This window comes from Balearica regulorum, chromosome 7 (assembly GCF_011004875.1).
Source record: "Balearica regulorum gibbericeps isolate bBalReg1 chromosome 7, bBalReg1.pri, whole genome shotgun sequence".
NCBI lineage: Eukaryota > Metazoa > Chordata > Aves > Gruiformes > Gruidae > Balearica > Balearica regulorum.
Window position 1 is genome coordinate 15298023 of NC_046190.1, and position 14950 is coordinate 15312972.

Below are 14950 nucleotides of genomic sequence, written 5' to 3' on the forward strand. Positions count from 1 at the left end.
CTGGCTCTGCAAGAAGCCGGGCAGAGCCGTGCTCAGCGAAGGACAGGTTATTTGGGGGACGAGGGGAGAGAGGTACAGAATGCAAACTTCTGCCTTAATACACACTCGTGAGCTTGTCTGCAAGTAACTGGAAAACCACCCTTTTCCTGGCAGAGCTCTCCCTAAGCAGTTTTTCTGTATCTCTTTAAAACCTGTTTAGTTGCTCACTACTGAATGCGTGAGAATGTGGCCTAAGGCTATGAATACTGTGGTGATCAAACTGATTTTAGATGTGTGTGTGGGATTCCCCCAAAGCTGGCTGTCATTACTCTATCAACAGCAGTGGATGAACCCATGCAAAGGAACACCGTCTTCCAGAGTAGCTGACTTTGGCAGTGAGGATAGGATTCTCCCCACGTATCCAGCAGTTTTTAACCAAATGTTTGCTACAGACTATGCATGTCCTAAGATAACTATCGCCTGTCTTTAAAGCAGGTAATAATCAGTTTTAATTGTGAAGTTAACAGGACAAAAGTCTCCCAGTCATCTTACTCATGCTAGAAAAGCCCTCGTATTTCTTCTTGTCCACCTTTTCTTGTCCTACTGATGCTCTTTTTTTGGAGGTTGCAGCTTAAGTTTTGAAGCTTCGGTCTTTCTAGAAATTGTATATTTATGTAGAGTCAGGAGGCAGGAGTGAAAAACATAGCCATACAATTATACCTACACAATTATATTTTTTCAAAGGATATCCTGATAACCTCTTTCACCAGAATTTAACTCTATCATCATTTCTTTATGATTATTGGCACCCAAGAAGACTCAGTGCAATTAATAATTATTAGGCAGATTAAAAGCATAGGGGCACAGAGAACAACAGTTGCACCCATTAACAATCTTTTGTTTTCAACAGGTTCCACTGTTTGAAATAGTTATTTTGGGGTGTTCAGGAGCACTGGTGTTGCCATGCTCATCCAACCACCATTTCAGCTTTTCAAAGTGGCTGTTATTGGTGGTTTCAGAATAAATCCCCAAAGCACAGGCTTTTTCAGTAGATACCTGCACAGTGGTGCATTGTTGTGTTAAGGAGGAGAAATTCTTTCTCTGCCATAACAAGCTGTTTGGCTTAAAAGTACAAGTTAGCCTCCGGTATATGTACGGTACGGCGTGCGTAAAATACTACAGCCTGTGTAGTACAAGTATTCTGTTTCTTTTCTCTCGCAGAGTAATATTAGGGATAAGAACTGAATTAAAGCTTACTTTCTTTCACAGAATTCCTCTGAGAGAGAAGACTGTAATAATGATGAGCCCCCTAGGAAGATCATTCCTGAGAAGAATTCACTTAGACAGGTATGTGATCAGTCTCTTTAAAAATGCAATAAAACTTTCTAGCTATTTGAATCCTTAAATGCTTCTGGAAGCTGAAGTCTGACGTGTGCTCATGCAAACCCTTTCTGTTTGCCTTTGAAGTCTGAACAAGTCACACTGTACCCAGGAAAATCAGGCACAGAGATTTAGCTTTCAGGAGAGTTTGATGACTCTAAAGAAATCTAGGCTTCTGTATAGTGCAGTCAGCTGTGACTCTCTAGTTTTACCTTTCTCCATTTGGTGTTCATCAAGACCTCTTCAGCCTTTTCTTCTGTAATTGTTCCTGTCTTGTTTGTAGTATATTTTGCCTTGCTGTAGATCAAGAGTCTCAAAGTGTTCTACAACAATTAAGCTTTTCTTTGCCCTTGAAGGTAAATTTTCTTGGAGGTGATGTCCAGGTTAATAACCTGAAAAATGACCTGTTCTTGTTTCTTCTACAAGCATATAAATTACTAATGGGTACAAAGGAGAAAGGGTGGTCTGATAAAAGACAATCTCTTTGCCTTTTATATATAGTAAATTTCTTTCCAATTCAAAAGAATCACTTTTTTTTAATCCCCACGGTCAACAAAGAGAGTCTGGCTTGTGATTTCTGGGGGATTTAAGTTGGATTTAGTGATTTCAGATCCTTTTTCACCTTGTTCTTTCTCCCCACTGCAGCGTTCAGGCAGCAGAAGCAAAAATAAGTCTGTGCCTCAGCTGCCCAAGGTTGCTGCCTGGTGTATTGGAGTAAAACCACTGATGAACCTTACTTAAGTGAATACCCCAGGCCACACATTGCAACAGTTGAGCGTCGTGGTTTTGCCCCAGCTGGCACCTAAATATCACTGCTCACTTGCTCCTCTTGCCCCCAGTGGGATGGGGAGGAGAATTGGAAGAAAAAGGTAAAACTCGTGGGTTGGGATAAGACAGTTTGATAGGACAGCAAAGGAAGAGGAAAATAATGACCACAGTATTGCTAATAAAAGAATATACAAAGCAGGTGATACATAATGTAATTTGCTTACCCCTGGAGGCTGATGCCCATCCCATCCCTGAGCAGCAACTCCTCCTCCCCGGCCAGCCTCCTTTCTGTACTGTGTGGCTGCTGTACTGTGTGGCTGCTGTTTCTGGCGTGGGCCATGCTTATGGTCTGCGGGTTGAAGATGTTGATTTCCAGGAGGCTGTTGGGCGCTGGTTGCTGAAGCCATTTCTAGTTCCATCATTGCTGTGCTTTTTCTTGGTTTCATCAAAGTTCATCCTTCATTAATTTGGGTGATTCTTGTTTCCCCTGGTGCTTTCTTCCAGAGATTCCAGGTAGGGCCATTCTCCCTGGCTGCAGTGTAGAGTGCATTTTTTACATCTGGTTCTTCCCAGACTGGCCCAAGGGCTACTGCATGAATGATTTCTTGTTTAATTTGTTCAAAGGCTTGTCATTGCTCAAGACCCCATTTGAAATTGTTCTTCTTCCAGGTCACTTGATTGAGAGGGCTTACAGTCAGACTGTAATTTGGAGTATGTATCCTCCAGAAACCCACAACACCTAAGACATCTTGTGTTTCCTTTCTGCTAGTTGGTAGAGACATAGCTGCTGTTTTGTTGATCACATCCATTGGGATCTGATGATGCCCATCTTGCCATTTTATTCCTGAAAACTGGATCTCCTGTGCAGGTCCCTTGACCTTATTTTGTTTTATGGAGAAACCAGCTTTCAGAAGGATTTGAACTATTTTCCTCCCTTTCTCAGAAGCTTCTGTTGCTGTGTTGTCCCATACGATGATGTCATCAATGTATTGCAGATGTTCTGGAGCCTCACTCTGTTCCAGTGCAGTCTGGATCAGTCCATGGCAGATGGTGGGGCTGTGTTTCCACCCCTGGGGCAGTCGATTCCAGGTGTATTGGACACCCCTCCAAGTGAAAGCAAACTGTGGCCTGCACTCTGCCGCCAAGGGGATTGAGAAAAACAGATTTGTGGTATCAGTTGTGGTGTACCACTTGGCTGCCTTTGACTCCAGTTCATGTCCAGCACGGCAGGACTCGGCAGCGGTGTGACTTCATTCAGACCACGATAGTTTGCTGTCAGTCTCCATTCTTCATTAGACTTTTGTACTGGCCATACAAGACTGTTAAAGAGTGAGCGGGTTCTGCTGATCACACCCTGACTCTCCAGTTGACAAATCAGCTTATGGATGGGAATCAGGGAGTCTCGGTTGGTGCGATATTGCCGCTGGTGCACCGTTGTGGTAGAGTTTGGCACCTGTTGTTCTTCGACCCTCAGCCCCACGGCAGAATGGTCCTCTGAGAGACCAAGCAAGGCATATAGCTGTTTAATTTCCTCTGCTGCCAAGGCAGCTGTGCCAAAAGCCCACTGGTACCCTTTTGGGTCCTTGAAATACCCTGTCCTGAGGCAGTCTATGCCAAGGATGCACAGACCGTCTGGGCCAGTCACAGTGGGGTGCTTTTGCCACTCATTCCCAGTTAGTCTCACTTCAGTCTCCAGTAGAGTTAGCTGTTGGGATTCCCCTGTCACTCCAGAAACACAGATGGGTTCTGCCCCTTCGTGGCTCGATGGCATGAGGGTACACTGTGCACTGGTGCCACTAGAGCCTTGTACTCCTGTGGGTCTGACATGCCAGGCCATTGGATCCTCACAGTCCAATAAACCTGGTTGTCCCTTGCCTCCACCTGGCTGGAGGCAGGGCTCCTCTAATCCTGGTCATCATATTTGTTACTTCTTGTAAAAATGACTTAGAAGTCCCTTCAAGAGGATCATACTTACGATCAGGCTTTCCACTCGGTCTGGGGAACTGCCCACTGGAAACTGGAGCGGCATTTTTCTGGAAGAACTTCCTTTTGTGATGGTTTTTTGTTGTAATTCACATACTCGTGCCTCTGGGATTGAGGTTAGGTTTTCTGTCCCACTTCCTCATGTCCTCTCCATGGTCACACAGGTAAAACCACAGGATGCCTTGTGGTTTGTACGCTCTATATCTTCTCTCTTGAGCAGAGGAACGCTTACTTCTAATAGGTGAGATACTGGTCTGTGCAGGTGGGGAATAGGATGTACTCTCTTCGAGTTGCTGGACCTTCCGGGATAGTTTCTCCACAGCTGAGATGAGGGAGGAAGAGAGATTTTCTTCATATTGCTGGAGTCAGCCAGCCACTTCATCCACTGTTGATACCTCTTTGCCTTTCCAGTCCATTACTGCCAATGCGTTGATGTATGACAATGGCACGCTCTGCATAAGCTTCTGCCACATGGGTCGGGTACATTGGAGTTCATCAGGATCTGTGGGTAACTGCGTGTTGTCTGGGTCATAACAAACCATCTCCCACATGGCTGTTTCCCTCAGGTACTGGATACCTAGCTCCATGGTGTTCCACTTGCCTGGATGACATGCATCATATTCACTGAAGGGATACCTTTCCCTCACGCCCGACAGAAGTTGCCTCCAGAGGCTGAGGACTTGTGTCTTTTTTCCAATCACTTTGTCAGTGCTCCCTTCCCTAGACAGGGATCCCAGCTGCTTGGCCTCCCTACCTTCTAATTGCAGGCTGTTGGCCCAATTATCCCAACATTGGAGCAGCCAGGTAATGATGTGCTCTCCTGGATGGTGGCTGAAATCTTTTCGCATTATCTCGCAGCTCACTCAGGGACAGGGATCGGGTGATTATCTCTGGTTCTGTCTCTTCCTCCTGTTCTTGTGATGGTCCCAGTTCATCATCATCCCTTACTAAGCATACTGATTTTTTTGTGTGTTTCTTCTTCTATATAGGGCTGACTGATACCAGCACAGGTTGGTTTTTTGGTTCCGTTGCAATGCCTGTCACCAGGGTTCAAGTAGCCAGAGTTTCTGTCACTCTCTTTTCCCTTTCTTCCCCCGATGGTGCTGCCTAATATTGAGCAGTGTTTGGTAGATACTGGCACAATGTGGTAAGTTGTGCCTCTTTGGAATAGCCACAACATTTTCCTTTCAAATATTCTGCCACTTCATCAGGTTCCTGTAGTTGTTTGGGAGTGAAGTTCCAAACTACTGGAGGTGAGAAGTTATTCAGAGACCTGCCCATATTCTCCCACGTGCTATGCCACCCATGACTATCCAGCCTTGGGGCAGATCTCTGGGTCCTGTTCTTAAAACAATATTTTGTAACCCTAAACAAAACCTGAAACACATTCAGGAGACATAGCAATAAGAGCATGCTGGCTTCAACAACCCAAGGATATTCAAAATTGTCAAAAGCTGTAACCAGCCCCAGCCGGCAACTAAGCACCATGTGGCTGCTAGCTCACTCCCCGCCCCCTGCACCGGTGGGATGGGGAGGAGAAGTGGAAAAAAAAGGTAAAACTCTTTAAGTTGGGATGAAGACAGTTTAATAGGACAGCAAAGGAAGAGGAAAATAACAACACTACGACTAATAAAAGAATATACAAAGTGGGCGATACGCAATGTAATTTGCCCACTGCCTGCAACCCGATGCCCATCCCATCCCAGAGCAGTGATTCCCCCTTCCTGGCCACTGAACAGGATGTCATATGGTATGGAATATGCCTTTGGCTAGTTTGGGTCAGGTGTCCTGGCTGTGTCCCCTCCCAGCTTCTTGTGAAAATTTACTCTATTCGGCAGGACACCACGATTTTGTGCCTGTTGCAGAAGGAATTTTGGTTCTTTATGTAGACATAAATAAAGCTTTCTGAGCATTTTGGAAGCTCGGATTGCTCCTCTTCTCTCTTAGCAAGGGACAAGAAGCAGTGGGGAGTTTTCAAACTCTAGTTGCAGAAATCAGACACATATGCAGCCACATGCCCTTATAATCAATGAGTTGAACAATACTTATTGGAAAGATCTGCATCTCCTAGGAAGGTATGCAGAGTGGCTACCCTGTCTTACATCTGTCCATACTTTGTAAAAACATCTGACCTGCAAATGCTGTCAAAGTAATAATAAACAAAGAGTGCTTTCCACCTTAGTGGAAAGATGCTAACTTGGTAAATATTGAGTGTAGTTTCATATTTTCTGTCCATCCCTTAAGACGCTACTGTTAAAATTTCATTATTGGGGAACGTGGACCTATATGCCCAGAGGAGTTGAATGTGTGTATGTGGGTAGAGGAGAAGTCTGTTTACTTAAATGGTCTTTCCCGTGAAAGTGTCCACATATTTAGTACTTTTTGATTAGTTTTAGAAAATTAATGAGATGCATCAGACCAGTTCAGGGGAAGTATGATGTCTTGACATGTTCAGCTGCTGACAAGTTTAAGTAAAGGTACGGTTACCTTTTCTTCCCTCGTTTGCAGTGCAGGTATGCAGCATTAGCCATAAATGTTTTCTCAGGTGGGTTTGTGGAACAGACATACCAGAAGGTGGGAGTAATAAGGAGGTGTAATGGTTACTTACGCATCTGAAGTTGTAAGCAGGGGCTGAAGACACCCATTGCTCAGTACTATGGACCTCTTACTAGGAGAAATAACATTCTTCTGTTCATTAAAATGTTTTTTGGAGAAGGGTGTCTTCAGAAGTCTCAACAAGTGGAGCTGTGTCCTTGGTGTGCTGGAAGCAGGAGGCACAGCCACTCTTGGGTGCATGAGGGGCAGTAAGGCAGAAGAGACATGGAGATTAGCACTGGGAAAGGAAACAGAAAAGGGCAATCAACTTGACACTGTTAGCTGGAGCAGTGAAAAGATCTAAGCTGTGACAGACTTCAAAGTAAGGATGGAAACGTTCAGTTCCTGTTGAGTGCTTCATCTGAAAAAATTAAATTTTTTGAAGAGGTAAACTGAAAATCATAGTATGAAAACAGACTTCAAAAAAAACAATGACAAGTGGCAAAAGTTTTTGGCAACTTTATTTAAGCTAACAAACGAATTTTCACACTGCAAAGTTATAAATTAATTTTAATAGGCTGATCCAGATGGTCCATTTGGAAAATGGATAGCTTGATCTGTTGAAAATTAAACTAAATTTATCTCTCTCATACTTCAAACTGAAGTAAGCGTGAGAAGAGTGCCCATTAAGTCCAGCTCATACAGATGGACCGGCAGGTCACACATGGGACTAATCTGATTCATTTTAAAAATAAATGCATGAGTTATTGAATCAGGTTCCTGTTTCAAGCCCTGCATGTGAGCATGTGTGTGTGTGTGTGCCGCCCTTTCAAAGGGACTTGCAAATGCTTCAGTGCCTTTTTAACCTGTGTGTTTCCATTTTAATTCAACTTCCTTGCCAAAAAACATAATTAGTTTTCAGTGCCTATCATTTAGCATTAGACCCAAACACTAGATTGATTAGGTCAGGCATTTGTTATTTTAAGGTCTATGTCTCCATTCTTCATTTATGAAGAACATGAGCTCAATAGTCTTGGGGAGAGAGCCGGCCTTTAGAAACGGGGAAGGGGAAGCTCTCTGGGGGCCCCTCCAGCCTTTTAGCTTCTGGGTGTTTTTAACAGAGCCATGAATGCAGATTTGTAAATTTATTGCAGGGCCATCTGTTTTTTTTTCAGGAACCGTATTATTGTTGGCTCGTATCTGTCTATTGTGGTGGTCACTCCCTGGGAGCTTGCCCTCATAGTCCTAAAGGAAAGTGATGAATAGTGGGGGTCAGCATGAATAGGTCACAGGGCAGCTGTCCGGGGCTGCCCTGAACTTGATTACCCCACTGGTTTTTAAAGGCGATGGGCACAATGCAGGTTGTTTAAAACCCTGCCTCCCTTCTCTTCGGCAGAGCAATAATGAAGTGCCTTTTGCTGCCGTGGGTTGTCTGTGGGTGAAGGTGCCTTGTGGGGAAATGCTGGCAGCAGCAAGGCTGCCGCACTGTACCTCCTGCAAACCTCACGGTGGACTCTGCTGTCTTTCTGTAAGCTTCCAGATGGAAGTCTGGGGGAAAAAAAAAAATCCCTGTCTGTTACCCCATTCAAACAGGCCCCTTAGCATTTTCAAGAATTTCCCTCTTACCATTTTGGCACAGATTATTACCTCAATTCACTCTTACAGATTTGAGATCATTATGTAGAATTACATGTAGCACCTAAAACATGCTCTAGGCACTATTTCAAAGTTAAAATAGGCACAGTCTGATCTTAAGAGTTTAAAGCCGATACACAAGCAAACCGTAAGAAGCAGAAAGCGGTTAAAGAAGGTAGAGCAAAGGAAAGACAAAAAACAGCAACCGTCAACCATTTACTTCCAGGTGGTGGCCTCATCCCGCTGCTCAGGGCTCTTCTCCAGGCGCGTTTCTCCTCCTCAAAAGTATTTCTGCCGTGTAAAGTTGAAGCTCTCTTTTCGACTGGTGGGGAGGGGGTGAGGGTCCTTCAGCTCCCTCCCTCCGGGGAAGATCCTGCAGTTGAAATTTGGCTTCTGTTAGAGAGCTCGCCAAGGCAGGACGTACCGGGTCTGTAAAGTTACCCTGGTTACCTCTTCTTTTATGCTATTAACGCTTGTTAGTAAGGAGTTGCTGGCTGAACAGTCTTCTGAAATTGCTAGAAGTACATACTCAGTCTTTCTTTTAAGATTATTCTTTTCATTTAATTTTTTTCTTTATTCTCAAACAACAACAAAAAATCATCTCCATTCCTCCGTGACACTTAATGCATGTTAAAAAACTAGCCAAAGCGGGTAGTGTCGGAGTCTAAGTTACAATGGGAATGCTGCCTTGTGGCAGAAAGGCCACTGGGCTCTTTCATCATTAGTGCTAATAGGAATCTGTCACCCCACCGCATTTCTGCATTCCTCTGTAATTGAGTAAATTGCAAGTGTTGTCTGTTCCCCCCCTGCCCTTTGTGTCCATGTCCACTTACAATCCGAAGAACGTGGGCAGTGATAAATAAAGTGCTGAACAGGGCTCTCAACTCTTTGAAAGCAGCGTGTTGCCAGCCCCCTAGTTATATTTCTTTAAGTGTTTATGTTTTTCTGTATTCTTTCTCTTGTGTGGCTGGAACCCTGGGGATCCAAAGCCATGAGAGAGGCCAAGAAGCTAACAAAGTAGCTGTCCCCTTGTTAGCTTGTTCCTTTCTTCTTTAAAAAACAAGATGAAAACCATCTGGCTCAGGGCATTACATTTTCCTCCCCCATGCACCTCTATAGATGAAGAGTTTCACCTGCAGTGAGGGTTTACATTGATTAGGGAGGGAGCAGTAATTCAAGCCTCCATCCACTTCAGTGGTACTTTGCAGTCTTTAAAGGTGCTGACCCATTGAGTTAAACTGTCAAGGGAGGATAAAAAAGGATCTTCATCCCGGGAGGTAACAGCTGCCAGGTTTTCAACACCTTGCATGCTGCTGGAAAAATGTCACAAATTGTCAATGGAAAGAAAAATCACTTGGCTGCCATCTTCCCTTAGTGACGTGCCTTATAAAATGAAAGATTTAAGGGTTTAAAAATCGGCAAGTAGCTGTTAGGGAAAAAAAAAAAAATCCTGAGGGTTTTTGAACAATGGGCCCAACAAGATGTATCCTGAAAAGAGTGCAAATAATACATCCAAGTTGGAATGACCGGCTCTGATTGGGATGACCATGGTTATCTTTGCACAGTGGGACAAGAGAGAAGTGAAAGCAGCAGCACAGAAGTCCAACATTATCATGCCTGTATTTTAAAAAAAAAAAAAAAAGTGTGTGTGTGGGAAGTCTGATTCATAAGCCAGTGAACTGAGAGAAGACATACTGTATTTCTGCTCTTTTGAGGACAATTTGTTTTCAAGCAGCTACCAGATGGCTAAATACCACGACATTTCCTTTTTCTTTTTTTTTCTCTTTTCTTTAACAAGAGATCTAGTTCTTCTTGCTCTTTGTTTTTGTTTTAATGCTTTTATGTCGCTGAACAACCCTGTGGTGTTTGGGCATTGTGGCATACTCTTTTTTTTTTTTTGTTCCCCCCCCCCCCCGCCCCCCCATGCATTGATGGATGAGGAAAAAAAGATCTTCAGCTTTAATGTAATTTCAGATAACAGGCAGATCAGAGTAAGGTTTTTTGTTTGTATTGTCTTGATGTTTTTTGTTTTAGGGGCCTTTTTTTTTTCCTGTTTGTTTTAGGTAAGTCATTTTAATTGTACTGAGTAATTAGAAGGTACACACAGCCAAGGGAGCTTTGTTATGGTAATTGCTCGAGAAAACCCACTCCCCAACTACCTTTGCCATGTGTCGAGACGCGTCTTCCCTCTAGTGGCAATATTAAGGACTCTGGCTTTCACAGTCGGCAAGGTGTAATTGCAATATGACAAACTGTGCTTTAGGGAAAATCCTGTAAATGATCTAGTTTTTTGTTTGGCTAGTCTTTATTTTGTCTTGCGACTTTCCGTGGAGACTACCCTTCCCAAGGCTGGTCTAGGGATAACAAAAATTTTGTCTTAAGAAAATAATTGCAGTGAATCCTGGGTAATGTCTTACAGCTTGACTTAATTCTAGTCTTCTTTTTAATTACCTGTTTATAAAAACGTTTTTAAATTTGTTGAGATTACTTAATTCTTTCAGAAGAATCACCTCATTTGAAATAAATAAATAAATTGCATTTATTTTAAATAGTCCATGTGAAAGACCTTTAAAGGGTAATTAATGCAAGTCTCCTAAGACTCTCAGTAAGATGAAAGCGATTTTTCCAAATCTGCTGGAGTGATTTGTTTATATAACTTCCCACTTCTGCTGAATTCTTCTGAGTCTAATAACTTTTTTTCTAACCGTTTGGCAATTTGTGCTTAGCTACAAAAGCCCTTGTTCAAAAAGAACAGTTTAATAATCTTTTCCCTGAAAATGACTTGAAGGGAGGGTATGGGTTTTGTCTTTTTGCTGTGTTTTTATTAGTGTTATCTTTCTCTGATAAATCATGTAATTATTAACTATTGGGGGGGGAAATCTTATTGAACTCCTGGGTTGCAGCTTCTATTAAAAAGTGGAGTTTTGTTCAGGGACTGGGGATTCTTGGAATAAATGGCCAAAGAAAGGAGTTTCAGTTGGCAGAAAAGCTGTGCATGCGCGCGCACACACACACACACACACACACAGTTCTGCCTGGGGTTTGAGGCTTCAGGTTGACATTTGGTGTTTGTCCAGAGCTAGGCAGACAAGAGTAGAAATGTTTATGTGTTTATGTCAAAGAACAGGATCATACTTTCTTTAAAAAGAAAAATGTAACCAAAGACACTCACGGAATGAGATCAGATACAGCTCTATCTTTAGTGAACCATAGTCTAGCGTGTCTGTGGCATTTTAAGCCTTTGGCTGAAAGTGAATACAGCTTTGTGGTTCCCCTGCTTCTGACATGATTTGGTGCTGCCATGTATTTGTAGGGGTTTGTTTTGTTTTGTTTTCTTCATTAGAGCTTGTTTTGCTATAGGGCTGCTTAACACTGTTCTCAAACGGCTTTTGCAAGGTTAAAGGAATGCAGCTTGGTAACAAGTTTGTGTCATTTTAAATATATACCTCCCAGTAAATAAGGAGGAGCCTTGCAATCAATCCCTTTTAGTGTGTTATATGTTTCACCTGACAACTAAACCCTCTATTGATTAACCATTACTTTGTTAGATAATCTCATGTCATTGAAGCCACTGTAAAAATTAAACTCTTTAAAATGTTTTACCCTAGCAGCAGTGCGAAAATTGAAAACTTGTTCAAAATTACAGCCAGCTTCCACAAAGAGGGTACTTTTCAACAAACTGGTTTATGTTTGCATGCTTTATATGCAATATAAAAACATATTAAAGCACTCCAATGCAAAGCTATCTGCCCGTGGCGTTGAACTAGGCTACCATTTCAGACTGCTTTTCCTTGGTGAAGAAACCTCTTATCTTGATGACAGGTGAGGAGAAACTTGAACAGTTTTGGTGCAAATTAGATGAGATTCGTAAAAGGGTCGAGCTTTAAAGGTGAGCCTGAGAAATTTGCTTCTCCGAGGCTTGGTTCTGGTTTTGATTTTCTTGGTTTTCTTCCAGGTTAGTCAGTGTTCCCATAGGCATTGGAACAAATGAAAGGAGGTACTCTGATGTTGCAGTCTAGCATGAGACACCATCAAATGTTTTCCCTAAAATGTAGGGCTCTGCATTATTACTTGATGATAGGACATTGATTCTGCTTTCAGTTAGGTCTGTTCACTAGTAACTGTTAGTGTACGGACATAAATATGACAATATCAGATGAAATCAAATCTCCATGTCCAGCAGTAATCTTGTGTCTCACAGTAGCCAGTAACTGCTGCCTACAGAGAAACATTAGAAGACAACCATATAGTACTAACTTCACAATATATTCTCCCAGCTTCTTATGCCTTGACTTCATGAGCCAGATGCAGCTTCTTTGCAGCATTATCAATACATTTCCATTGAGACCTATTAAGTAGAGTGACATTACCTCTTTTTCCCCCGTGGACTTTAAGGGAGAACCACACTTTCTTCTGCATTTTTGCTTTAAACCTTTTAAAATGTATTGTAGAACATGCACATGAATCTTCTTTACCCTTTTTATGCATCCCACAAAGCTAATAATGCATTCTTCTGTGAGAATGTGAAACTAAGAACAGAAGAACTTTGTAACTTTGCAGACATAGTAATGGACGTTGAACTGCAGATCACTATGTGTTTTATTCTCAAATCTGCATCCTGATGGGTTGAGTCTCTTATACGTACTCCTTTTCTTTTTCTTTTTTTTCCCCACCACTTTCATTGAGAAACAAAGAGCTGATGAAGGACTAAATGGTTGTCTGGTAATTTGGCACTTACATAGATCTTTATGTAATAAAATTTCTGTGTAAAAATTGATTCTCACAGTAAAAGCATGTTCTTCTCTCCTTTCTGTGGCTGAAAAGGCTGGGAAGGAGGGATTTAAGTGTCGTCGTCATGTTGTCAAAGGGCAGAGAGGTACTGATACCAGGTCAGTCCCAGAATCTGCTCATCCAGTGCTGTCAGTGGAAGATGCTGTTGAATGAGAGCAAACGGGTCTGGCCGCTCACTCTGCTCCATTTCCCTCCTACAGCATCTATTGCTGTTGCACTAGGGATGTCTGGAGGATACCTCTGCCAAGTACGCTATGGATCTGCCGTCCATGAGTTTGTTTAATCCCTTTTTCCACTTGCTGCTGTTGTTTCTCTCCATGGTATCCTGGGGCAGCAAGCTCCAGAAGTTCACTGCCTGCTGTGTGAAGAAGTGTTTCATTTTATCTGCTTTAAATTTATACTATACTAGTTCCATCAAGTGTCACTTGTCCTGGTATTGTGGGATTTGATGAACAAGTTAAGTTGGAAGTTCAGTTGGTGCTGTTCACGCTGAGGTGTAGTATGTGGATGAAAATAATAAAAATGAAGCAATACATTGGAATAATTATTTGTATCTACATTCTGACATGCATACAACTATTGAATAGTGGTGTAGTGGGCTTTCTTCCTTCTCAGAAAGTTCTAGGGCTTTTAGGTTTAGCATTTAGTATTTCACATTGTGTATTTGGATTGTCTGCTCTTTCCCATTTGGAAATGTGAGAGAGCTTGTTGTAAGCCCGGCCTTTAAAAAGCTGGCTTGCTACCAAGGTCTGTGCATACCTGTCTTGGGAGGAAAAAGACTGACAAGATCTGAGTTCAGTTCATGGTTCAGTTCATGGAGCCACAGGCTTCCTTATTGCTTTCAATAAATGCTTTTGTGGCTGAGTTTTACATCTGCAAAGATGAGTTAGTAGTAGCTTTCTTCAAGTCAGGGCTCCTCATAAAATTTACAGTATGTAGCATATAAGTTGTGCAAAAATACTGCTACTGGAATTTTAGGAATTAAATTGCAAATGAAAGAAATCACTGATTTATGATAAATGGGTTACATTGCACAAATGTAAATACTGAACAAAGAATCTTACCAACTCTTCAGAATCTGGTTGAATTTACCTAACACGATGCTTATAAAATGAAGTTTGCATGGTATTGTCTGAACGTCAGTGCAAAGCAGATGGTGTCAACTTTCTGTCCACCAGTTGGGCCACTACAGTTAAGCCACAATTTATCATAGTCTGTGCCATTCTGGTCTGTCTTCTGAGGAGAAAGTTCTGTGCATACCAGAGTGATGGTTTTATGATGTTGGCAAATATTTGCAAGAGGCTAAGTTGAGTCCATCAGACTTCTGTTTGCTTGTGGCCTAATCCCAGTTTGAATCTGAACCTCCCCTGCTGAAAGAGGCACTCTGTTCATCTGCACGGCACTTTGAAAGGATTCGTGTGTTTAAATTTTTCAGTTCCTCCTTCTAGATCCAGAGTCAGAAATTGCTAGATATCAGTGTTATGACTTGTAAGGAGATCTGCTGGAGCCAGGATATTCTGCATTCCTGTCTGTCACTGGTTGTTTTTTGGTTAGAGAGCTCACTCAGAAATAAAACATGAACTGCTAAAGCATTGGAGAGGGTAGGGCTTTTCAGCTCCTTTTTGTTTCTGTTTCATGGTGAACTTTAAAGGGGGTCTGTAAGAAGTAAGGTGGAAAGGACTGTGATTTCCTGAATTTCCCCAAGAGTGCCTGTACTGTGCTGGACCAGTACAGATCCACCTGAGCCAGTGTACTGATTTCCCATGGTGGTCAGCAGAGAGTGTTTAATGAGCATCACAAGACCTTAGGTGAATAACGTTATAAACTGATTGTGAACATTCAGTTCCCATCAGTTGGTGCTAACCATCCTCCTGAGCTG

At 42.4% G+C, this 14950-nt stretch overlaps 1 protein-coding gene across 15 annotated transcripts in view; it reads left to right on the forward strand.

Annotated features, from left to right (window-relative positions):
• Nucleotides 1–14950, forward strand: part of BTRC (beta-transducin repeat containing E3 ubiquitin protein ligase) — a 121663-nt gene that overhangs the window by 48322 nt on the left and 58391 nt on the right. For 9 of the 15 annotated variants that reach the window (XM_075758065.1, XM_075758067.1, XM_075758071.1 and 6 more), the window contains one exon: nucleotides 1249–1326. The exons of the other annotated variants lie outside the window; for them this stretch is intronic. In XM_075758065.1, coding sequence (XP_075614180.1) covers nucleotides 1249–1326 — 78 coding nt within the window. The remainder of the gene's footprint in view (nucleotides 1–1248; nucleotides 1327–14950) is intronic. 15 annotated transcript variants of the gene reach the window in all.